The 26,127-nt window shown below is 45.3% G+C and overlaps 1 protein-coding gene across 1 annotated transcript in view; it reads right to left on the reverse strand.

The window, feature by feature from the left end:
* COL20A1 (collagen type XX alpha 1 chain) overlaps positions 1–26,127 on the reverse strand; it is a 182,464-nt gene that overhangs the window by 10,863 nt on the left and 145,474 nt on the right. Inside the window, exons 30-32 of the mRNA XM_033914324.1 lie at positions 23,402–23,446; positions 17,817–17,888; positions 13,112–13,147 (exon numbers count right to left, since the gene is read on the reverse strand). Coding sequence (XP_033770215.1) covers positions 13,112–13,147; positions 17,817–17,888; positions 23,402–23,446 — 153 coding nt within the window. The remainder of the gene's footprint in view (positions 1–13,111; positions 13,148–17,816; positions 17,889–23,401; positions 23,447–26,127) is intronic.

Below are 26,127 nucleotides of genomic sequence, written 5' to 3' on the forward strand. Positions count from 1 at the left end.
TTTTGGCTTTCCGAACCTCACGGTGACATTCTTTTTGATGCTTCTTGTGCTCTTTCCAGTTCCCCTCAGTTTTGTCCTTTTTCCATTTCTTGAATGAATTTTTCTTATTGCCTATCGCTTCCTTCACTGTTTTGGTTATCCACGCCAGGTCTTTTGTTCGATTCTTTTTGCATCCCTTCCTGAATCTGGGGATATACAGATTTTGCACCTCCTCACCATGTCCCTGAAGAAGGACCAGGCATGATTTACCGTTAGCCATGTTTTGGAAGTGTTCCTAAGTTTCTTCCTTACCAATTCCCTCATTGCTTCATAGTTTCCTTTCCTGAAGTTAAAGGTTGTCGCAATGGATCTCTTGCCTTTTGACACTCCTACCTCAACCTTGAACTTGATCATATTATGATCGCTGTTTCCCAACGGTCCCACTACTTCTACTTCCTTTGCAGGTCCCCTTAACCCATTTAGGATTAGATCCAGAGTGGCATTTCCTCTCGTCGGTTCTCTAACAAGCTGTTCCATGAAGCAATCCTGTGTAGCTTCCAGGAATTTTGTCTCCCTAGTGCATTTCGAGCTTCCAAGACTCCAGTCTATCTCAGGGTAGTTGAAGTCTCCCATAATAACCGTGTTGCCGCTTTTGCATTCTCGCTTCATCTCGGCTTCCATTTCCTCATTGATATCTCTGGTTTGCCCGGGTGGGCGATAAAATAGGCCCATCTTTATTTCAGGCCCTTTCCTTCCCGGTATTTTGATCCATAGAGATTCCAGCTTGCTGGCCGTCTCTGCTGTGTCCATTTTTGTGGATGGTATGCCTTCTTTTATGTATAGGGCTATTCCACCTCCTTTTTGTCCTGATCTGTCCTGGCGATAGAGCTTGTATCCCGGTAGTGCTGTATCCCATTTGCTTTCCTCATTCCACCATGTTTCAGAGATTCCAATGTTGTTGATGTCTTCTGTGTTGGCCAAGGCTTCTAGTTCCCCCATTTTGTTTCTTAGGCTCCTTGCATTAGCATATATGCACTTTAGATCCTGGTATTTTGCTGTCCTCCTTTCCTTTCCCTGTGCTTCGGTCCATATTTTCTTCTCTTTTGCTGCAGACATTGTAACCACTTCTTCTGGGTTCGTCGACTCCTGCAATTTGTCCCTTGTTTCTTCCCAGCCATTTTTCCCCTCAGTATCTTCACAGGATACCGTCTTCCGAATCATCGACCCTTGGTCAACTGTCGGCTTTCCCCTTCTTCTTAGTTTAAAGCCTGTTCTATTCCTCTCTTGATGTTGTTTGCTAGGAGTCTAGTTCCTGCTGCGCTGAGGTGCAGTCCATCTTTCCTGTAGAGCTTGCTCTTGCCCCAAAACGCCGTCCAGTTCCTCACGAAGTGGAATCCTTCTTCCTCACACCATCTCCTCATCCACGTATTTATTGATTGTAGTTCCTCTTTGTCTTTTCACATCTGCCCTCGGTACTGGTAGGATCTCTGAGAACACTATCTTCTGGGCCCTCATCCTCAGCTTCCTTCCCAGAATCTTGAATTGTTCTAACAGCGTGCTTCTTTTGTAGTCTCTCTTGCTGACATCGTTCGTCCCGATGTGGATCACTACAGCTGTCTCTTCTGTCTCCGCCCCTTCCAGGATCATTCCAATTTTGTCCACAATGTCCTTGGTTCTTGCTCCCGGAAGGCAGGTCACCAGTCGGTCCTCTCTCCCTCCTACTATGTGGCTGTCCACATGCCTAAGGATCGAGTCTCCCACTAGGATCGCTGACTTTCCCTTCTTCAATTTTCGCTTCGGTCTCAGGTCAATGTCCTCAATGTGCTTCACTCTTTCTTCTTCTGGGCCTCGACTAGCCAAATTCTCCCCCTCTTGCGGTAGTCCTCTGTGGGTGTCATCCTTGAGGTAATCTTCTTCTTGCTCTCCCATGCATGTTGGTATCCGTGTAGCTTCTTCTTTCATCTGAAGTTCGTTCTCTTCCACCTCCGTCCTATATGCCTCTTCAATGAATCTCTCGAGTTCCCTGACTTCCTCCTCAATGTGTCTCTCCGTGGTGTGAAATCCTTCGATCTCCTGTATCCTGTCCTCTAGTCACTTGACCTCCTTCTTCAAGCTTTTCAGTTCTTGACACCGACTGCATACATATGACTGTCTCCCCGAGGGGAGATAGTCATACATATGACAGTCTGTGCAGAACACTGGAAAGCTCATCTTCTGGCTTCCTTCTGCTTCCATTGTTGTTCCTACTTTAAGATATCAGTTGAGATTACTTGTGACTTGAGATTACTTGTGACTTGTGTCCACTTTGTGTCCTTTCTCTCTCCCTATCTGCTGCTGGTGTCCTCCCTGACTCTCTCTCTGTGCTGGTGCCCTCTCTTTCTCTCTCTAACTGTCTCTGGTGTCCTCTCGCTCACTGCCTGTTGGTGGTGTCTTCTCTGTCTCTCTCTCTGTGCTGGTGTCTTCTCTCTCTATGCTGGTGCTCTGTGCTGGTGTCTCTCTCTCTCTCTCTACCTGCTGCTGGGGTCCTCTCTCTCTCTACCAGTCGTTGGTGTCCTCTCTCCCTCTGCCTGCTTGGTATACTTGTGTGAACGGCTTGGCCCTTTGTGTCTTGTCTCTCTCTTACCTTCTGTGCTTTCCTTCTGTACTTGTCGCTTCTTTACCCTTCTGTCTTACTCCATTGACCTGTCCCTTCTCAAAGACCCTTCGCAAAGGCGCTCTCGCTAAGGCGAGCGCCTTTGCTGCTCGCCTTCGCTGTGCGCCAAACGGCTGCGCGCCGTTGGCTCCGCCCCCTTTCAAGGGGGAGTCCGAAGCTGCCTCTGACGCGGTGGGGGTGGGCGGAGCGTACTCTCGCCGCTTCCCCGAGTCCTGTGCTTCTTCCTGCCTCCTTCCCCTGTGCAGAACTCTTTGCCTCCGACTCTCCCTCTCTGTCAGGCTACCCGAGCACGCTGCCTCCTTCTCCTTCGCTCTGGCAACCCGATTCCTTTAGCCAGGAGGTAGGCTTTCATAATAGATTTCATTGGATAATCTCTTTCTCGAAATCTGTCTATCAAATTCTTCCTGGTCTGTACATAGGCAATGTATTCTCAAAAATTGACTGACCAGTTTATTATACAGTATTTCAAATAATATGGATGATAGCTAAAAAAATGTAAGAAATTATTCCGCTCAATCTCTTTCCTATACAAAGTAGTTTTAATCACCTGATCTTTAATCAGCATTAGATCCAGTTACAGGATCCTCGTCGGGTGGTAGGACATAGTAAAGATGAGATGTGGATTCAAAGTGTTAATCCATACCAAAAATGTTTCTAAATCTGCATAAGATCCTCTCCAGAAAATCAAATCATCCAAGTAACATTTCCATAACTTTATTTTCTGAAACATTGGTGCTGGGTATATACAATCTGCTTCAAATTTTGAGACATATAGGTTAGCCACTGAGGGGGCCAACGTTGCCCCCATCGCGACCCCTTGAGTCTGTTGGTAGAAATCCCCTTGGTACCAGAAATAGTTGGATTTCACTACTAGCATAGCCAGCTTCATAAGCCAATCTTTTTTGAAACAACCCAGTTCTTTAAGAGCCCACAATTTCTTCCACAATCTCAAGTGCAGCTGTTTGCAGGATCTGAGTGTATAACGATGTTATTTCAAGAGTCACCAAATAGGTTATCTCTCCAAAATTCTTAGCAGATGAGCTGAATCTTATAAATAGGATGGAGCTTTCCTTATTTCAGATTAAAGGAAGTGATCTATAAATTTAGACAGTGGTTCTATGATAGAGTTTTTAGTAGACACAATGGGCCGTCCCGGAGGATGCTGAAGATTCTTATGGATCTTAGGAAGCAAATAGATTTTAGGAGTAGACGGATAAAGTTCTCACAAGAATTGAGCTTCTTTTTTAGTAATCATTTTCCTTTTTATACCTTCATCCAAAATTTCTTCAATCTCCATTTTCAATTGCTCAACTGGATCTCCCTCCAGCCTTAAATATGAAATAGTATCATTTAATTGCCTCATTGCCTCGTTATGGTAATCCAGACGATCCCATATAGTGATAGCACCCCCTTTATCTGCTCTTATGATCAATAGATCAGAGTTTGTTTGCAGTTCTTTCAAGGCAACATCCTCATTCTTAAAGAAATTAAACTTCCTATAGTCAGAATAGTATTGCTTTTCAATTTTATCCAGGTCTTTCAAAACCAAATCTTGAAAAGTGCTTAAAAAAGGTTTAAGGGGGTCCTGAAGGGCATCATCTAGATTCTGTTTTAAATATAGATATATGCAAGACCAGAGGGTTCTCCTCAAAGAATAAACTTTAAGTTGTAATTTACAGAAAAATCTATAAAAAATTAATTCTCATCCGGAAAGGATCACATACAGTAGTGAGGACAAACCCCAACCCATATTGGAGCACCCAGGTCTGGGCTATTGAGAGTATACCTGACTAGATATTATTTCTGATGCCGTAGATCAGGGTTAGAGAGCTCAGGTCCTCGAGAGCCGTATTCCAGTCGGGTTTTCAGGATTTCCCCATTGAAAGCAGTGCATGCAAAATAGATCTCATGCATATTCATTGGGGAAATCCTGAAAACCCGACTGGAATACGGCTCTCAAGGACCGGAGTTCCTTTCCCCTGCTGTAGATTCATTCGTGTTCTTGCATTCGGTCCTTGCGGTTCTTTTGATTTTTGTACTTGTTTTCCTCTCCCTTTTAGCTGGTCTAAAGGTCGGGCCATATTGCCTGACCTGTCCGTATTCCCTTGAGCCCCTAATGATTCACTACCCTCATTGCTACTGATATCTGTAGTGCCTGAGGATCCTTCAAATGCCACAGTTTTATTTCCAAATTTAGAAGTAGATCTATCTTTAATAATAGTATTCCTATTAACTGTTTTCTTCATCCAGGTGTAAACCCTATCTTGTTGGTAATCGCGTTTATCGCGCTTAAATTTTTTCACCTTACCAAGCTTCAATGTTTCTTTAAATTTAGAGATAGTGTCATCTAAAACTTTGCTGAGGTGGAATGGATGACACTAATCCAAATAATTTTAATAAATTGTTAAACTATCAGCTCCTTGCCGTCGCCTCTGACCTGATTGGATATGTACTGATGAGGTCACGACGTATAATTTTTTCAAAAAAAAGCCGCGGCCATGTTTGCTGTGGAAACTGACTGGATGGCATTCATGGAACCGGCATAACTTAGGTAATTGCAAATAAATTATATGCTAAACTGTAGTAAAGTATGACATAGGACTAACCTAGTAGAATTTAAGGGCTCCTTTTACTAAGGTGCGCTAGCATTTTTAGCGCATGCACGAAATTAACGCATGCTAAACCGTGTGGTGCGCTTCTAGAATAACACCAGTGTTAAGGTCTAGCACGTGCTATTCCACGCATTAAGGCCCTAACGCACCTTAGTAAAAGGAGCCCTAAGTGTATGCTTCTGTAGGATAGTTGTACAAAGCTTTGTTGAATACTGTTTATTGATTATCTCTTTTTATCGATAGGGGAAATACCTTGATAAAGCCCCTATGGGTGAAACATAGTCTATGTCGGATGAAGATCCCCTGCTATACTTCTATAAAGAGATGAGTATTTGAATACTGACAAATATAAACCAATAATATAAAATATAAGACAGACCAATGAAGATTTTGGTGCTACTTGATCTGTGTATGAAACTTGGCACGCAGCTGCACCGCTGAGGTCTATAAATGATTCTGAAATTGAGTATCTAAGGTGGTGGTTTGTTCGATTGGAAACCTTGGTTGAGGTAGTATATCTTGTGCCTAGTATATCTGTCTAATGAATGACCCTACATACTGCCCTAACTTCTAGTCTGTAAGGGTCCAGAGTAAAAGATCTTCTTACATAGGGTTCCCCAACTGGTATCCCCAGCGCTTAGTAACATTTTGCACAGGTTTAGAAATTGAACTCCTGGTTCAGAGATGGAATGACTAACTCATATTTTTGGGACTTTTAATCTATGATGCTTGCCAGCCATCTCCCAAAGTCCAGGAAGCCTGTATGCTGTGGTCCACTTCAGTCTGGGGACAGCTAAGTTCAGGAATCCCAGGTTCAGAGTTATGCTGGCACAGCACCACAGACCCAAACTAGGCCAGAAATGCAAGTCAGTTTTACTGCACCCCTGAATCAGTAATTAAAACACAGCAAGGGGTGCAGTAGCTAACCTCAGTAGCAGCCATGAAGACAGAGTATATACGGTAAGCAAATTCTAAATGGACACCATAGACAAAACTTTCAATCTTGCACTCCACCCTCCTATTAACTTTCAGATCTTTACCTACTCCAATTTTTGTAATTAAACTCAGCTACCTGAGGGGCTGCGCCGGCAAAAGAATTTGGTACAATTTAAACATTTGTTGAAAAGGCATTCGCTTGCACAACAGCGACGGAGACTATTGGTGCTCAAGAAAGCTGATCCCACCACAATGAAGAAAGCTGTTACTACTGCGCTGTATGCTGATCCAGTGCAGGATCTTGAGCATCTGCGCATGCTCAAGGCCTGCCAGATCCTGCCTTCTCCGAGATTCTCTACACCACACTCTGTTCCGCCATCTTCTCCTTACCAGCTCTAGTGCTCAATAAAGACATTCCATAGCTGATGAGCTAAGGCCTCACTCCACCGATATCAATGCTCAAGGCCCTACATCAGCCCAGGATAGAGCATCGACGTCAGTGGAGACAGGTCTTAGCACAACAGCTAATGGAGGTCTTTATTGAGCACCGGAGCTGGTAAAGAGAAGGCGATGGTGAGGTAGAATGCAGGGTAGTGCACCAGCACCGGTCATTGGGTGGGGTGTACAGGAAAGCAGTATCGGTTATGGGGGAGTGGTATGGAGGAGAGCAGCTCCAATCTTCAGGGGGCATACATCAGAGCATTGTTGGTCATAGGGGGCATGCAGGAGATCAGCATTGCACTTTTTTTGGGGGGGGACGACGCGTGCAAGAGAGCAGTGTTAGTCATCATGGGGGAGGGGGGAGGTGGAGTGCAGGAAAGCAGCACCTGTTATTGTAAAGGGAGTACAAAAGTGTCAGATATCTGGTAAACTTGAATATAACCAAAACCCTCATTCTTGTGCCATTTTATGGGCCCATAAATATGATTTATATTCAAGTATCTATGGCAAGTGACTTGCCTATAGATACAAGGAGCTGCAGTGGAAAGCAAACTCACAACCTCAGGGCAGTGGCATACCTAGGGTATGTGGCACCCGGGGCCCATCTTTTTTGGCACCCCCTCCCCCCCCATGTAAAAAAATATTTTTTGTAATAACAATGAAACAGAATAAATGGTCATAATAGAAACAGGCAGTGAAAATTTTCTTTTATTGAACCTCATATATGTAACCATTATTCCAAACATAACATAAATTATGTCTGAATTGTCATGACATCAGAAGTACATATGGAGTAGTTGCAGGTGATGCTTGGGACAGTTCTGATTGTGTTAGTTCGGTTTTACGTGTTTTTTGAATAGAAGGGTTTTTATTTCTTTTTTGAAGGTTTTGTAGTCTGTGGTCGAGGTCAATAGGTTGTAGAGTTGGGGGTAGAGTGTTAGGAGATTGTCGATTTTGGTTGGAGAGTGTGTGAATGGTGCGTGAGTTCTCCTATGTCTGGTTGAGGTGGATTGAATTATTTAGCTGAAGAAATTAGTTACCCCCCCCCCCCCATTCCACACACATTAATTCTCTTCCATTTTTGTTCCCATTCTAAAAAAACACTGATAAGTTCCCAGAAAAAAAATACATTAATATAAGAAGTGAAAACAAAGGCCCCTACAGATGAGAACATAACATAAGAATAGCCTAACTGGGTCAGCCCAATGGTCCATCATGCCTACTAACCCATTCTCATGGTAGCCAATTCAAGTCAGTACCTGGTCAAAACCCAAAGAGTAGCAACATTCCATGCTACCGATCCAGGGCAAGCAGATGCTTCCCCCATGTCTTAATAGCAGACTTTTCTTCCAGGAATTTGTCCAAACCTTTCTTAAAACCAGCTATGCTATCTGCTTTTACCATAACTTCTGGCCACTTCATTTTTAAGCTGAGATCTTTCCTTCCAAACAGAGACCTTGCTAGATGTCAAATACAGCACAAGGTAACTTCAATGGACTTAGCTGTGCAGGAAATGTGAATCTCCTCATACACCCACCATATAGTGCAAAAATGTGCAAAGGTCTGGTTTTTTCTTTCGATCACTACATAGCCTAATGCCACACAAGCAGCGCTGTTACAAACATATTCTGAAGGTCAATGCTAAGGTTAACAAAGTTTCCTTCCTTCAACCACAAGGAGATACTGACAAACCACTGGAAGAGATCTCAAAACAACTACCCAGGCACAACATCCAAAGACCCACTCAGTGTGTGAACCAGTTGAGTGGAGTGGACTAACTGGGGGGTGGAAATGGGCCTGGAGTTTGCTCAGCAGAATTTCCCAGACCACCTCTTCCTCTCAACACATTGACACGCTGCCACCACCACTAGGAACACCTCACCGGGTAGGCCAGCAATGCTTATAAACTTTATAAAACACATTATTATATTTTCTTATAAAGCACATATTTTAACTGAACTCTGACATCCTCAGCCTTGCCATTCACAAAAATAGGAAGAAGAGTTCTCATTTCCCCCGGCCTATACAATATTTTTCTTCTGCAGACCCTTCAAAAGTCTGACCAAATCCTTGTTTCATTTGCATTATAAATTACTGAGGATGCCATCTCTCCCCAATCCCAGTTGTTCCCAACCCTGTCCTGGAGGACCACCAGGCCAATCAGGTTTTCAGGATAGCCCTAATGGATAGCATGGAGCAGATTTGCATGCCTCTCACTTCTATTATATTCAAATCTCTCTCATGCATATTCATTAGGGCTAGCCTGAAAACCCGATTGGCCTGGTGGTCCTCCAGGACAAGGTTGGGAACCAGGGTTGTAAACAAAATAAAGAAACAAAAAGGACTTTTCCTCTCTCTGTTAAATCCTAGCTCACGTTTGTGGTCTAACACCAGCTCTGACAGGATACACTTTTCAAATCTGACATATTGTAATCACAAAACAGAAAATAAAATAATTTTTTTACCTTTTGTTGTCTGGTCAGTATTCAAATCTTGTTGATCCCAGGCTCTGGTTGTCTTGCTTGCCATGGTCTCCTTCTTTCTTCTTTCTCCGTGCTAACCATCAATCTGTCATCTCTGTCCTCCACTTCTGTTTACCTTCCCTTCCCCTGGAGATCTGGCGTCTTTCCTTTTTTTTTCATCTCCATCCACGGATTCACCTTTTCTCAACTACCCTTTCATCCAAGATCTCTCTCTCCTTCCCCAGCATCCCAGGGTCCACCATTTCTCCCTTTCTCTTCCTAACTATCCTCCTATCCAATATCTCTATCCCCTCTCCACACCATCCCTTGTGTCCAACTTCTCTCCCTTTCTGTTCCTTCCCTCCCTAAATCCCATTACCCAATCCTCTGTTTTTACACCCATTATTTCTTCCCCCAAAGTCCGGCATATGCACATATCTTTGAATCCCCCCCTACCCTCCCTCCCTCCCTCCGTATACTTCTACTGTCCCCCCCGAAGGCCTGTCCCCCCCCAAAGAACTGCACCTCCCCCGAAGGTCTGTCCCCCCGAAGGACTGCCCTCCCTGAAGACCTGCACCCACCCTGAAGGCCTGCACCCCCTCGAAGGCCTGCACCCCCCCGAAGGCCTGCACCTCCCCCCCCCGAAGGCCTGCACCTCCCCCCCCGAAGGCCTGCACCCCCCCCCCCGAAGGTCTGCACCTCCCCCCCAAGGTCTGCACCTCCCCCCCGAAGGTCTGCACCTCCCCCCCGAAGGTCTGCACCTCCCCCCGAAGGTCTGTCCCCCCTGAAGGCCTGTCCACCCCTGAACCCCTGCACCCCCCCGAAGGTCTGTACCCCCCCAAAGGTCTGTCCCCCCTGAAGGCCTGTACTCCCCCCCTACACACGAAGGACTTTCCCCCCTCCACCACCCCTTGGGAAGGCCTGCGTGTTCCCCTCTGGCCTCCCTTTACCCAATTCCTCTTCAAAGCAACCTGCAGAAAGGATCGCGGGTACTTCAGCGATCCTTGCAGATTGCCATAAGCCTCCCGAGTTGTCCCTTTGACCGCGGTCCCACCCCTCCTCCTATATGGGAGAATGCTGACAGCATCTAGTTATATAATGAATAACCACATACCATCTCACAGATGTGACGTGATAGGAGATGGAGTTCCAATTTTAGATATACCACCAACTCTCTGTGACACTGTTCCAATCCCTGATTGTCACTGACTCAGTGTGACTCTGCATGAGTTACTGTACTGCCCTATGCCTGTTCCTGCACAAGTCCCTGTTCCCCTTTAACTTGCTAATATCATCATCTTGCACAAAAAATGGAAGTTTGTGTGTGTCCCATCCCAGATGGATGTGTGTGTGTCCCATCCCAGATGGATGTGTCTGATTGCTATTTTCACAAAGTACTTTTAGGTGCATATTACATAAAAGTTATTCTTTTTATCTCTGGGTTTTAGAATTTTTAGATTGCAATATAATTCAGTACAGTATAATCCCATTTTAATGTACTTTAAGGGACCTGGCAAAACAGTCCATTATATCCAGAGTCTGTAATATCCAGTGTTGCATTCTAATAATCTACACTAAAAGATGTTCTAAAGCAGGGATCTCAAAGTCCCTTCTTGAGGGCCGCAATCCAGTCGGGTTTTCAGGATTTCCCCAATGAATATGCATTGAAAGCAGTGCATGCACATAGATCTCATGCATATTCATTGGGGAAATCCTGAAAACCTGACTGGATTGCGGCCCTCAAGGAGAGACTTTCAGATCCCTGTTCTAAAGCATTATGTCGTACTATACGCAAATTACTTGAAAGAAAAAAAAAAAATCTGTCATTTTCTTCTGGGCTGCATTCCTTTCAGAGGTTTTAGTGATGTATGCATCAAGATTTCCAACGCAATTCATCAGTACGTCTGCTGCAGCAGTGGCAACGCCATGCTTGCTTCACGTGCAGGGCAAGATTAATTCTTTGAGGGCCCCTAGGCACCCAAGTACACTGGGCCCCTTTGTCTTCTCTGGTTTCTGCTCTCCTCATCTTCTTGTCACTCTCTTCCTTTCATCTTCTGTCCTGTGCCTCTTCCAGAAATTGACTGCCTCTCCCTTCCATCTCTTCTTCCCCCCCATTTGTGTGGCATCCATCATCTTCTCTTCCCTCCTCCAATGGTCTGGTATCTCTCTCCTTTCCTTCTCTCTCCCACACCCCCATGGTCGGGCATTTCACTCTCTCCTCTCCCTTCCTCACACTTCCATCAGCATCTGCCCCCTTTGTCTCCCTCCAACCCAATTCCATCCAGGTTCCTTCCGCCTTATGTCTCTCTCCCCTTTTCTTGCACCCCAATTCCATCAGCATCTGCCCCCTTTCTTTCCCTTCAACCCAATTCCATCTAGTATCCTTCCCCTTATTCTCTCCCCTTCCTCTGCACACCAATTCCATCAGCCCCTTTCTCTCCTTCCACCACCCTTCCATACCACCCTGCCCCTTTTCTCTCCCTCCACCACCCTTCCATGCTCCTTTCTTTCTCACCCTCCAAACATTGCAGCTGATGGCTGTGCCCGCTGACGGCAACTGGTTAGCCCCCACAGCAACGCCCCTCCCCTGCAGCAATGGCAACGCCCCCCCCCCCCAGCAGCAGCGGCAATGCAGCCAAATCTGTTACAGGAAAGTCCCACGATGACTGATTCTGCCAGTCCAACCCCTCCGACGTCACTTCTTCCAGAGCAAGTAAGTGATGTCGGAGAGGGATGGACTGGCAAAAGCAGTCACCGCAGGACCTTCCAGTAACAGATCCATCCGCATTGCTGTTGCTGAGGGTGGGGCCCATTGCCGTTGCCCTGGGGGGACCCGTTGCCATTGCGGGGCCGTTGCTGTTTAAAAAAATAGCAAGGTTAGTCGTCCTCCTTCAGCAGGCCCTAAGCACGTACCTACTGGGCCTATTGATTAATCCGACCCTGTTCACGTGTAGATGGTGGAAGCTCAGCTGGAACCTCCTCATCACTGGATTCGTCACCAGTTTGTGCATTATCGACACCGCCAGACTTTGTCTTGACTTCTGCTGCAATCTCCTGATCGGTCAACACAGCAGCTGTTTGCACCTGCTCATCAACGGCAAGAAGTTCTTCCGCAGACATAGTCTGGTCCAAGAAATGCAATTCCATCAGCTGTTCAAAAATGTTATCATAGTCACGAGCAGACTCCTCCAGCTGCCAACGTTGTGCCTGGTGATGAACAGTGTTTCCTGCTGTTACGCCAGGCCTATTTTTAGAGTGTGACGTATCTACACTGGATATCACTGGCACGCCATGCGCCTTGTAGGTGGAGCCTGCATGTCCATTATAGCCGAACAAAACTACAGCTAAAAGTGGCTCTGGGGACTAAATTGTTTGTCCGTTATATGCGAGTTCGCTATATATGGTGCTTTTCTGCATGTTCGTAAAGGCGCACGGCTGGGACCAGCGGACCTCATCCACTATAGACGATATTCCGTTATAAGCGAGTCCATTATAATGGGATTATACTGCATTAAAAGGCCTGGCTAGGTGCCTAAACTTGTCCCCTATTTTCAACCAAAGAATCCTAAATTTTCCAATTGAAAATTCATTTAAATTTAGAAGCCTACACTAGACATAAACTTAAGAAGACAGCCCTAGTAAATTTTCAAAGAGGTTAATTTCCATCCCTAACTCTCAAAAAGGCCCTTTTAATATATCATAGAATGTGCTAATGGACATTAGCATGCGCTAAATGCCGCATGGCCTATAGGTATAACACAGGATATGCTGCATAGTGCATGCTAAGATTTCATAAAAGGGCCCCAAAGTTAGGAGTCTAAACCTTATGCATTTGGGCCTCAACGTGCTTTTCACATTGCACCACACAGAACTGCAAAAGAGACTTACCACTTTATTCTGATTACATGTATTTGACGACTTTACATTGTGATTATTTCTCTGATTGTCCAGCTCTTCTTATTGTGAACCGCCTTGAACTCCTATGGCTTTGGCAGTATATAAGAATAAAATTATTATTACTAGCTCACCTTCTCTCCCCTCTCTCCTTTAGTACCAGGCAAACCCTGTGAAAGATATAAAAGAAAACATTAGCACTGTTAATTGTGGTAGTGAGAGGCACAGCTGGAAACAGTAAATGGATTTTGGCAACGTGACTATTTATTTTGCCAGTCCCATCCCCAATTTCTTCCATTCATTTTTCATAATATCTTATTAATTCATAATGGTAACCATAAAATTTAAAAAACTACAAAAGCATACAAAGCACACTATATGCAGAGAAAATGTTGATTATCATTTATATTTGAGGGGGTTTCAAAGATATCAAGGCAGATGACTTTGCATATTTTAATGTCACCTCAGTAACTATAGAAAAATAGACAAATATAGTGCAAAATATAGACAGCAGATATAAATTCTCAAAACTGACACATTTTGATCACTAAATTGAAAATAAAATCATTTTTCCTACCTTTGCTGTCTGGTGATTTCATGAGTCTCTGGTTGCACTTCCTTCTGAATGTGCATCCTTTCTTTCTTTCTGCACTGAGGCACAGTAATTGTCTCTTTCTATTCCCTCCCTCCTTCCTATGTCCTTAGTGCCCCTGGTGCCTCCTTCCCATGTCCACTGATGCCTAACCTCTGCACATCCGAAAGCGGGTTCACTTAGGGCACATCATCACCACCTTGCCATTCCAACCGAAGTGGACTACAGATGCTGTACAGTGAAGTACAGATGCTGATGAAAAGTTCTGGCTACACCACCTGTTAATTCGCTGTTGGGCCAGAACTTTTCATCTGCATCTGTACTTTTTCACACACATACACCCTACTCTGCTGAGAAGTTTTCACTAAAGCACGACCCGTAAGCAGGAGCCACTTACTCATCCTTCTAGCAACAAGAACAGCTGCAGCGCGAGCAGGAACTCTAGTGGTCGCGCGGCTGAGGCTATGTTCCATTCAGGCAGCCAAGAAGCCACACTTTAGCCGGGGGACCGTCAGTTCTAGAGGGGAATGACCAGTTTGGAGCCATGCACACTGCACTTTCCAACGCTCACCATTTCCACCCCTAGATTCGTGAAGAAACTACAAGCCCTGGGATGCCCGAGAGAGAGGATGGTTAGTGGCAATGCTTGAATTGAAAGAGTGATTACTGCCCAGCCCAGTTCATTCCTTTCCTCTACAATTGTGTGTTAGAGTAGTGGATTAGAGTTAATTATAATTAAGCAAGCACGGACTGGTTTCATACTGGTATGTACATGTGCAGACACGCCCTAGCTTGGCTTCCTCCTGCCAGTGCCTTCCCTGCCCCTGCTTGCATGTCGGGAAGAAGGCTTCTGGACGCAAGAAGCAGCGGCTGTGGCAGACCGGGATTTGATCGGTGCTGTAGGGAGGGAAGGAGGGAGGCAGGCTTGGGCGCGGGAGGAAGGGGAAGCGATCGCCCGTCCATTGTCCCCGCACACAGCTTCGGGATGCTATCCCTGAAAACAGGACAGTTCGGCGTCCCAAAGTGGTGGGTCGAGATAACGGGATGGTTAGTCCCATAACAGGATGTTCCCATTGAAAACGGGACATATGGTCACCTTAGTCATTGTGTAAGTCATTGTGTAAGTACGAGTCACTTTTCAGAAGGTGGTCCCACACACTTAGGATACCTGCAGGCAGTGGCGTGCAGTCAGGGCCTTCAGGGGATTCGCTCCATCCTCTAAAGGCCCTGAGGGCACTGCTCTGAATTTGTCCTCATCCCATCCCCACAAGTTTCATCACTGTACTTGACCTTGCCCCATTTCTGTTTGCTCCGCCTTAACCACACAAGCATTGAACTCTTATGATTTTAAAGTGATTGAGGCTTGTGCAGATGAGAATGGAGCTTGCAGGAATGGGACAGGGACAGGAAAAGAATTTGTGGGGACGGGATAGGAAAATGAGTTCCCGCGGGGATGGGGAAAAATTTATCCCCGCGTCATTCTCTATTTCGGAGAATCCCCAGCCCAACAGCCCTGCTATTTTTTTATTTTTTTTTGGGGGGGGGGTACTTTTTGTTTTATGCAATTTGACTGATTGAGCAGGCTGCCTACTCAACAAATCAAACGGCATCAAACAGAAAGTAAACAAAAAAATAAAAAAGCAGGGCTGTAGAGCTGGGGATTCCCTGAGGGAAGGATTCTCAAATGTTTGCAGTAAAATCCGATGGGCAGCTGTCATGGATGCTACTGTAACAATTTTGAAAACGTGCATGCAAATGAGGTTCACAGAAAGTCACTAAATTTGTATGTGCCAATCACTGATGATAGTGATCGGTACAAGCACAGAATAATGGGGGGGGGGGAAAAAAAAGACCCCAAATCGAAGATCAGTTGGAGGGATGCATGTCCATTACCTCCCGCCATTGATATCAAGAACCCCCCCCCCAGCAGTGGAAGAGATGTCCACTCCCTCCCACCGCCATGCAACACCCCCCAACACCCCACGCCCACCAGCAGTGGGAGAGATGCCCACTCCCTGGCAGTGGGAGAGATATCCACTCTCTCCCACCACCATGCAACAACCCCTGACACATCCTCGCTGGCAGTGGGCCACTCCCTCCTGCCACCAAGCAATCCCCCCCCTCTAGCAGCAGGATAGATGCCCACTCCCTTACCCCGCTGCTGTCATGCCCCCAACAACCCCTTGCCCCCCTACCTTGTCTACGAAGGCCAGTTGGAGGGATGTCTACCTCCTCCAGCCAGCAGGCCCACCTCTTCAAAATGACAAGTCTTCTTCTCCCTGGTGCATCCTGAGATGCACCGGGGAGGGGTCTAGGGTTCTGATTGGCCCAGGTTGCTTAAGGCCCCTCCCATAGGAGTTCTGAGCTGTCAAGCCTTACTTTCCTGTCAATACCTGAGCCAATTAGCGCTCAGGCATTGACCAGAAAGTAAAGTTATGGCAGCTCAGATCTGCTGGAAAATTTAGCTTGCAAATGTAGCAGGTTAGGGATTCATCCAGCGATAATAGAGAATCACCTGGAGTGCTCCTTTAAATATTAATGACCTCGTAAAACATTTACATGGCAGGGTCGGAGACTGTTAGGAAGGTCGGAAAAGATCATGGTAAGCCGTTTTAATAATCTGCTGCTAAAATATACGACTGCTAAACCTGCTGGAACCGGTTTAGCGACCACGTTAAAGTTTTGAGAATCTTCCCCTGAAAGCCCTCACCACACACCGTTGCCTGCAAGAGACATTTTATTTCTCCTCCAAACACATCCACAGCTGCTACTCAGCATTTGGCACAGAAATCATGTGGGTATATGAAATAAAGAAAAGCCATTTCAAAGTAAGGTGGGAGCAAGATGTCAGAAGGAGCAGCATGGGAAGTCTAAAGTCTGCTTGCTAAGATGCATACCAGGGTCTTCTCACACAAACTGGGAAGAGGAAGAAGCTTGCTTATAAAAACCAGAAGTCTTCCAACAAAGCAACCACACTTCAAAGCGCCCACCCAAGGGAAAGCAGGGCTGTGATTCGACCCCCCATCAGCTGACAAAGTACCTCCCCTTCTTGCCAAAGACCCAGCAGAAGCTTGAAGAGCTAACAAATTTATTGGTTTCCCTCAATGAGACGTTTCACCCCAGGGCAATCACAGAGCCATGGAACCTACTGCAGGGAGATTTTATTTCTTTTCTTTTTTTTTTTCCATTTTAAACATTATTAGTTGTAGTTCCCTTAGTGGGAACTGGCAGATAATTATCAAGAAAAAGAAAAAAGTGATAACCTGCTCCAGTACCTACTGAGCGCCCACATAAAGCAGCTCTTAACTGCAGTCACTGACTATTAATAGCACAGCACTGACTCACGGTGTCATGATAAGAGTATTCATGTAGAGAATGACACGGTGACAAAATTCATCACCGTTCCCGCGGATAACCGCGGGAAATAATCCCATGTCATTTTTAGTGTCTATTTCAGCCTCAGTCCTTCTACACCAGCATTCTTCAAAGCAAAGCTTGAGGGTCAGTGGCTGTGGCCATTCATACTCTGATTCTTATGTGAGCCAAGGATAATGAAGCCATTGTGACATCACTGATGTGATTGGCTCTTAGGCACTTTTGGAATGAGGCATTATGACATCACAATATCTGCTCTGGATACCAGAGACTGTCATTCTGTAGTGTCTATCTCAACTTCAATCCTTCTACACCAGCATTCTTCAAAGCAAAGCTTGAGGATCAGTGGTTGTGGCCATTCATACTCTGATTCTTATGTGAGCCAAGGATAATGAAGCCATTGTGACATCACTGATGTGATTGGCTCTTAGGCACTGGTGGAATGAGGCATTATGACATCACAATATATGCTCTGGATACCAGAGACTGTCATTCTGTAGTGTCTGTTTCAACCTCAGTCCTTCTACACCAGCATTCTTCAAAGCAAAGCTTGTGGGTCAGTGGTTGTGGCCATTCGTACTCTGATTCTTCCCTCTCTCCTTAAAGAATGACATGAAGATGGTTTCACGCGGTTATCCGCGGGGACGGGAACAGTGATGAATTTTGTTACCGTGTCATTCCTATCTCAGGACAGAACTGCTAGAGTACAAAATCTCAATCTCGTGGGATATTATCAGAAAAACAGTTTCAGTGCTGCACAACAGTCACCATTAGGTTGCGCTTTATAAATTTTATTTGTATACCACAATACACCGTGAAGTTCGATGCACTTAAAATAGTAGCAGAAATAGTGGTGGTAGTATTAGACTCACCGTTGGTCCAACATCCCCAACCAGCCCTCTTTCACCAGGCCTGCCTCTCATGCCTGGCATCCCTGGGAAGCCCTGCAAAAAAATGGATATGGTATATGTGTTGGGGCCAAGAACAACACACACACATGAACTGAAAAGGGTGCGATTTGTGCAGTGTAAAAATGGAATACAATATAGTATGCTTTGTTTCCAAGTTGCCACATTTGAGGCTTTTGAATATCCTGGTTCTGGCCAGCCTTATGGTATCTGTGCAGTTCCCAGTCACAGAGACCTGCCAGAGCTGTGATGTAAGTAAAATCCCTGAGATCAGGAAACACAAGGAATTATTAACCCAGGTAATTACGAGTTATGTGGGAAAAATTTCTGCTCTCTTCTCTAAGGCTCAAAACATGTGATGTAGCAAAAAGGATTGGGGAGAAAGATAGGGGAGGTAAAATCCGCATGGGGGTTTCATCATATCTGTACCTAAATAAACAGGGTTCCTGCCAGCCCTGAATTCGCACAGGAAAAATCTGAGTTTTCCCTTTGGAAATTAGATGCAGATTAGTGCTGCATGACCTTTGCAGGGGTTTAAAAACTCAAATATACTTTTGGGGCGCAAAAATTTGGCACAGAAGAAAACTAGGCAAGTTTAAATCCTTTTATTTGACATCTATTTATTGAAAAGATTTACATCCTACTATTTCAAAAACTTTGTGTCCAAAGCAGGCAGCAGCGAACATATACAGAACAGATCAAAAACAGCTCATCATTCTCTGTTACTGCATAGAGCAGCGGTCTCAAACACGCGGCCCGCGGGCCACAAGTGGCTCTCCAAGTTTTATTTGCGGCCCGCAGTCTGGACTGGATAATTCCTTCCTTTTGGAGCAACAGCGGGTCTAGCCGGTACGTTCCGTTCAAAGCCGCGGGTTGGCGGCTCCTTGCGCTATTCGCTCCTGCATCAGAAGCCTCTCTGACATCACAGCATCAGAGAGGCTTCAGACGCAGGCGCGGATCTCGCAAGGAGCCGCCACCCGTGGCTTTGAATGGAATGAGCCGGCCAGACACGCTGCTGCTCCAGTGGCGTACCAAGGGGGGGCAGTCCGCACAACTGGTCACCCTCCACTGTTCTTCATAGAGTGCGGCTCGTGGCTCGTCTAGGAGCAGGGGTGCCCAACTGCTTCCCTTCTCACCGCCGGCACCATGCTCTTTGATCTCCCTGCTTCTCTCGCTGCCCGACCTCAATTCTGACGTCGAGAGGACGTTCTGGCTAGCCAATCGCTGCCTGGCTGCCCGGAACGTCCTTTCCGACGTTAGAATTGACGACGGGCAGCGAGAGTTGGTCGGCCCCGTGGAGATCTCGGCCTGTTCCTGATGGCGCCAGCAGCAGCAGCAGCCTATTCCCCGGCGGCGGTGGCATGGGGGAGGGCAGGAAGGAAGAAAGATAGAAGAGGGGGGGCAGGGAGCCAGAAGGAAAAAAGAAAGAAGAGGGGGGGCAGGGAGCCAGAAGGAAAAAAGAAAGAAGGGGGGGGACAGGGAGCCAGAAGGAAAAAAGAAAGAAGGGGGGGGACAAGGAGCCAGAAACAAAGCAAAAAATGGGACAAGGAATCAGAGAAAGACAGACATAGCAGTCAGAAGAATAAAGTGCAACCAGAGACTGATGAAATTACCAAACAAAGGTAGGAAAATGATTTTATTTTCAATTTAGTAATAGAAATGTGCCAGTTTTGAGAAAGAAAAGATATTAAACTTTAAATGTGAGTGCTGCAGAAAAAATAGAGTACTTGGAGGGCCGGTACAGGCCTGTTGGTGGGTGTTTGGGTCTCTTTGTTCCCTGAGAGGACATCAGAGTCCAGTCCTCTTTGAGGGGGGGGGGAGGTGGCCCTCTTTTGACTGTTATTGGAAATGTTACAATCCTTATCTGTGTTCTGTGGTTGTGAGTTGTTATTCTCTTTACCAATAAAAAAAGTTTAATAATAATAAAAATAGTTAATGTCTTATTAAAGAAATGACAATTTTGCATAAGGTAAAACTGTTAAAGGAAAGTTTTATAAACTATAAAGAGTTTAACCTCATGCAAAATTGTCATTTCTTTAATAAGACATTAACTATTTTTTTTCTGCAAGTACCTACAAATCCAAAATGTGGCCCCGCAAAGGGTTTGAGTTTGAGACCACTAGCATAGAGGAACTAGAATGCAAAGCTCAGCATGTCAAAACAGAAAGATAAATCCTTTGTCTAATATACAAGGACGAATCAAAAATTAAAGACAATTGTTAAATTACGTGATAACCCGAAACACTCATACATTGTCTACTGAATAGTTGGTTCACGCACTGTGCAGCACTCAACTTTTAGTCGTGTGGCAGCCACGAGAAACATGGATGATCTATTGTAAGATTGCACCATCGAAGAACAACGTGAAGTAGTGTGCATCTTTGGGCAGAGGGAGTGAAACCTGTGGAAATTCACCATCGGATATTGACTCAATATGGACATAGCACCATGAATCAATGAAAGGTTTATAAGTTGATAAAATGGTTTAAAGCGGGAAGAACAGGTGTAACTGATGAAAGTCGCTCTGGGCACCCATCAACATCGCACACACAAGAGCACATTGACAGGGCGGGATGCCTTGATTAGAGAAGACCAAAGGATAATGATGTCTCAATTGGCTGCAAATTTGGATATCAACTATGGATCTGCATTTGTCATAATGTATGAAGACTTGGGATATAGGAAAGTGCACACGATGGGTTTCCATACTGATCTACACAAGCAACAGTGCGTGGAAGTTGTGACCCAGTTCCCGAGATGGTATGAAGATAATCTGAGTATTCTGGAGAAAACTGTATCACTACAACCCAAAAAGCAAAAGACAAAGCATGGATTGGAGACATCCATCTTTTCCAGTGAAGAAGAAATTCAAACATCAGCCCTCCTCCAAGAAAATCATGTTAACCTTCTTTTGGGACTTGAAGGGCCTATTCTGGTGCATTTCCAAGAATACAGGCAAACAGAGAACAATGAAAATGTGCAAAATGAACTTAAACCTGCAATTTGCAGCAAAAGAAGAGGAATGTTATTCAAAACAGTCTTGCAGCATCATGACAATGCACGTCCTCATACAGCAGCAGTGGCAGAAGAAACAGTGCAACAGTTTGGATTTGAATGTCTTCCATATCCTCCTTACAGCCCAGATCTGGTGCCTAGCGATTTTCACATCTTTGGTCCACTGAAGGAGATGCTGTGAAGTTGAAAATTCACCTCTGATGATGAAGTAAAGGAAGCAGTGCTCACCTGGCTTCTGAAGAAGCAGAAGCTAGATGAACGATACAACAAATGTGTCGTCTTGCATGGGGACTATGTGGAAAAGTAATATGTTCAATTGCTCATTCAAGCTGTTAAATGTTTTTTGCCTTTACATTTTGATTTACCCTCTTCCAATCCATGACTCTCAAAGATCTTTCCAATTTTATCTGCCTGTTTTCCAACCCCACTTCCCTCACCACCCACCCTTCCGTCCTTCTCTGTATCTCATTTCCCCCTCTAGGTACTCTCCAGGAGGAGGACAGACATCTTCCCAAGTATTGAAAATCCTCCTGGCAGTGGTCTCCAGCTTGTGGCCCCCAAATACCTCCACTGAGGACCTCACACAATTAGCTGAAACGCTCTTCAAATCTTGTAAATGTGTTACCGTATTTTTCACTCCATAAGAAGCACCGGACCATAAGACGCACCCTAGATTTAGAGTAGGAAAACCAGAAAAAAACATTCTGAACCAAATTGTGTACTAATATATACCAGGCTCTGCACCCTGTCTCCTCTTCCCTGCCAGGCTGTTCATTTCATTTTTCAAATACACACAGCAGATATAAATTATCAAAACTGACATTTTGATCACTAAATTGAAAATAAAATAATTTACCTACTTTTGTTGTCTCGTGATTTCATGAGTCTCCTTCCTTTCTTTCTTTCTTCCTCCCTTTCTTCACCCAGGCCCAAGAATTGTCCCTTTCTATTTCCTCCCTCCCAAGTCCCGAGTTCGTGCCCCCTCACTGCATTCTAGCCTTTGTCCTTCGTTCTCTCTCCCTCCCGTGTCCCGAGTTTGTGCCCCCTCACTGCCTTCTAGCCTTTGTCTTTCATTCTCTCTCCCTCCCATGTCCTGAGTTCGTGCCTCCTTGCCCTCACTGCATTCCAGAATTTGTCCTTCGTCCTCCCTGCTGTGCCGGAAACTGCCTTGCTCCCCCCCTGCCCGCTGAAACCTGCCTACCCTCTGCTGATTCCTCCTCTGGCCCCGGTCCACTGCGCTGCAACTCAAAGAAGTGAAGGGAAGGGCCAGCGTGCAGCGATTGCACGTCACCAGCCCATAAGCCTTCGCCCAACGTCAGAACTGACGTCAGTTCTGACGTCAGGAGAAAGCTTGTGGGCCGGTGACATGCAATCGCTGAACGCTGGCCCTTACCTTATCTTCTTTGAGTTGCAGTGCAGCGGCAGCCAGCAGGGAGCAGTGACGGCCAGCAGGGAGCAGCGGCGGGCATCAGTCAGCCCACATACCCCCAACGAGTGGATCATTTAAAAAAAAGGTACACCGGGGTGGGGGGTGTTTTTAAAAAGTTACCTTCGCTTCATAAGATGCACTGAAATTTCCACCCAATTTTGGGTGGAAAAAAAAGTACATCTTATGAAATGAAAAATATGGTAATTTCAATCTTGCCCACTTGATACAGAAACTGCAAACAATCTCTTAAATGTTACTCAAGTGTCTCATTTGTGGAATTTGCTAGGGTTGACAATCCAAAATGAAGTGATAGGCTTAGGAATAATCTAAGGAAATACTTTACAGAAAGGGTGGTAGATGCATGGCATAATCTCCCAGTAGAGGTGGTAGAGTCAAAGACTGTGTTTGAATTCATGAAAAAGTGTGGGATACGTATGTGGGATCTCTTAGGGACAGGAGGAGATAGTGGATGCTGTGGAAGGGCAGGCTGGATGGGCCATTTGGCCTTTATTTGGCATCATGTTTCTATTCAAATCCTATGGATTATTTTGCCCCAAAATAGGGCAGAAGGGGCTGACTCAACATCTCTTTGAGCCGTTTAAAGAAAGCTCCAGAGTGAGAGGGAATGGGATGAAGTTAAGAGGTGATAGGCTCAGGAGTAATCTAAGGAAATACTTTACAGAAAGAGTGGTTGGTGCTTGGAATAGTCTCCCAGTGGAGGTAGAGGAGATAAAGACTGTCTGAATTTAAGAAAGTGTAGGACAGGCACGCGGGATCTCTTAAGGACAGGAGGAAATATTGGATGCTGCGGATGGTCAGACTGGATGGGCCATTTGACCTGTATCTGCCATCATGTTTCTATGTTTCTAAGAAAGTCTTTAAAATATATCCTTGAAGTATTGTAGAATCAATATTAGTATTCATTTTTAATGTTTAATACCCAGTTTTATCAAGCAGGTTTGAAGGTGGTTTAAAAAAGTCATAGTATGTGTAAGCTTGAAATCTTGTAGTGATCCTCAGAGCTTTTTCGTATTGACACTGCGGCCCTTTACATGAAAAAGATTAGAGACCACTGATTTATTGGGATTGGAGGAGAAACACTTACCTGAGGGCCAGATAAACCAGACATACCATCAAGACCCCGAGTGCCCTGTAGAGAAATGTCCAACACTGTAAGAGAAGTTAGTGAAGAGCCAGCCCAGTTCCAAGTCCAAATTGCCACCAGGGAGCTCACACTGAAAGGAACTACAGGGGGTTACCCCTTTGGAAGTTCTTCCTGCAAGGGCTGAAGTGTTCGGGACATTTTTAATATGACATCCAAATCTGAGTTTGGACATTTTGCGGAACACACACAAAAATCCATTAGCAAATATGAACATTTTCAAAACAGAAATGGCCATTTCTTAGCTATGCTTGTCCTCAATGCGTCTATCTTTTTTGGAAAAAAAAAACAACAAAAAACCATGCCCTAAAGAAAAATACACAAAACAAGCCATTGGGATATAGGAAGGGCCGGCATTGTAATAGATTAGCTACACAGACATCCAAGCAGAGCAGTGGGGCACCCTATGGAGCACTACAGTAAAGTTCATATAAAAAGGCCCAGGTACACATCTCACCATAACCCCCTTACAGTATATGGTGAGCCCTCCAAAATCTGTGTGTCACCTATATGCAGGGCAGGATTAATTCGTCGAGGGCCCCTAGGCACTCAAGTACACTGGCCCCCCTGCCCCACCCCACCATGTGCCCAGGCAGAAACAGGAAGCTGCGTCAGAGGGAAGCGTTGGGCATGCAGCACCGCTTGCACAATTACCGTTCCCGTTGCCTTTCTTATCCACGTTGCTTGCTTGTCTTACTTTCCGTCGATGGGGGGGGCTGTGTTGCCGATTGGAGTGGGGCCCGCATTGCCAATTGGAGGGGCCCGCGTTGCCGATCGATGCTAGAGGGGGCCCATCGCTGTTTGGAAAAAACAATGTTGATGCCCTCCTTCATCAGGGCCCCCTGACCATTTCGGGCCCTAGGCACGTGCCTACTTGGCCTATTGGTAAATCCTGCCCTGCCTATATGTAGGTATAGTGGGATTTGGGTAGGCTTTGGAAGGCTCTCATAATCCACCTTAAGTATAGAAATTTGAGTGGAATATGGGCCTGGTTTCCCAACCCTATAGCCTAGGCTACACCAGGAATCCACTTCCTGCTTTACTAGGACTGGCCATAACATCTGAAGCTATCTACCTCCCCTGCCCTGCAATAATGATTAAACAACTACAGACAATTCAGAATACAGTTCTGAGACTCGTCTATTCATTGAATAAACATGATCACATTACTGAGGCATTCATCAATTCTCACTGGCTTCCAATCCAGGAAAGAATACAATTTAAATTCTACTGTATACTCTTTAAAACTATAAATGGAGACAGCCCAACCTACCTAAACGACCGCCTCATCCAAACCACCTCTACCAGGCATAGAAAAACACACACCCCATTCACTTACCCCCCCCAATCAAAGAAGTAAAACGGAAAAAACTATACAACGGACTACTGGCCACTCAGGCAGTGAAGATAGACAACCAAGTCTCCAACCTATTGACAACAACCCCAGACTACAAGATGTTCAGAAAGGAAATAAAAACTATACTCTTCAAGAAATTCCTTAATAAAGCTTAATACCATGATAAAGCTTAACCCCCCTCTTACCATCCCCTCCCTAACCCCAGATCCTACTTTTCCCTCTCTTGGAAACCTTCTCTGATCTAACGTTGTAACCCTTCTTCCATAACTCTTTTTGTAATCCGCTTTGAACCGAAAGGTAATGGCGGAATAGAAATCTGTAATGTAATGTAATCATACAGGCAGGTACTGTTTCATTCATATCTTTCAGGGGTGGGAGAGGGTCAGTGACCACAGGGAGTGTAGGGAGTCATGCTTTCCTGCCTCCATTGGTCAGTTGGGCACCTTTTAGACTCTTATTCATTGTTAATACAGGTCTAGCCCCAAACAGAAATTGTCTTCTGGACGTTTTCTAAATGCCCACCCTAGTCCAACCCAAACCATACTATAATGGGGTGTGGAAGTGTGGAACTGGGAGGGCCGGGGGGGGGGGGGAAAGAGGGTCTTGGGGTCTGGATTTTACTAAAGTAAAATCTAGTAACCCTGCCTTAGTTTTCTGTTAGGATTTAGTGGAATTTGTTTTACCCACACACATACAGGAACATCATAATAAGCCATATTGGGTCAGACTAATCTAGCCCAGTATTCTGTTTACAGCAGTGGTCAATCCAGGCCACAAGTAGATGGCAGAAACCCAAATAGCAGCAATTTTCCTTGCTATCAATCCAGGGCAAGCAATATCTTCCCCCAAGTCCGTCTCATTCACATGATGGTGAAAAAACTAGTAATAAACAAAACACTTTCACAAAGATGGAATACGATGATGGTATAACAGTAATGAAGCACAAGCAAAAGATCAGTCTTGACGGAGGAAAACGCCTCAGACAGGGGCCCGCCCACCTTCATCATCGGTGTTCGAGCGGTCCCTTCACTGGCTCAAAACCTCCTGTTAAAGTTGGTCCAAGCAATGTTCTATGTTGATAATTGCTTTGAAAAATTGAGTGAAATAGAAGAAAAAACAACTTATCTTTTTTTCTTAAGGATCGTTACACTGATAGCATAGCACATTGCTTGGACCATCTTTAACAGGAGGTTTTGAGCCAGTGATGTGACCGCTCGAACACCGATATTCCACCATTGTGGAGGTGGGCGGGCCCCTGTCTGAGGCTTTTCCCTCCGTCAAGACTGATCTTTTGCTTGTGCTTCATTACCAT

Source organism: Geotrypetes seraphini, chromosome 11 (assembly GCF_902459505.1).
Source record: "Geotrypetes seraphini chromosome 11, aGeoSer1.1, whole genome shotgun sequence".
In the NCBI taxonomy this organism is placed as follows: domain Eukaryota; kingdom Metazoa; phylum Chordata; class Amphibia; order Gymnophiona; family Dermophiidae; genus Geotrypetes; species Geotrypetes seraphini.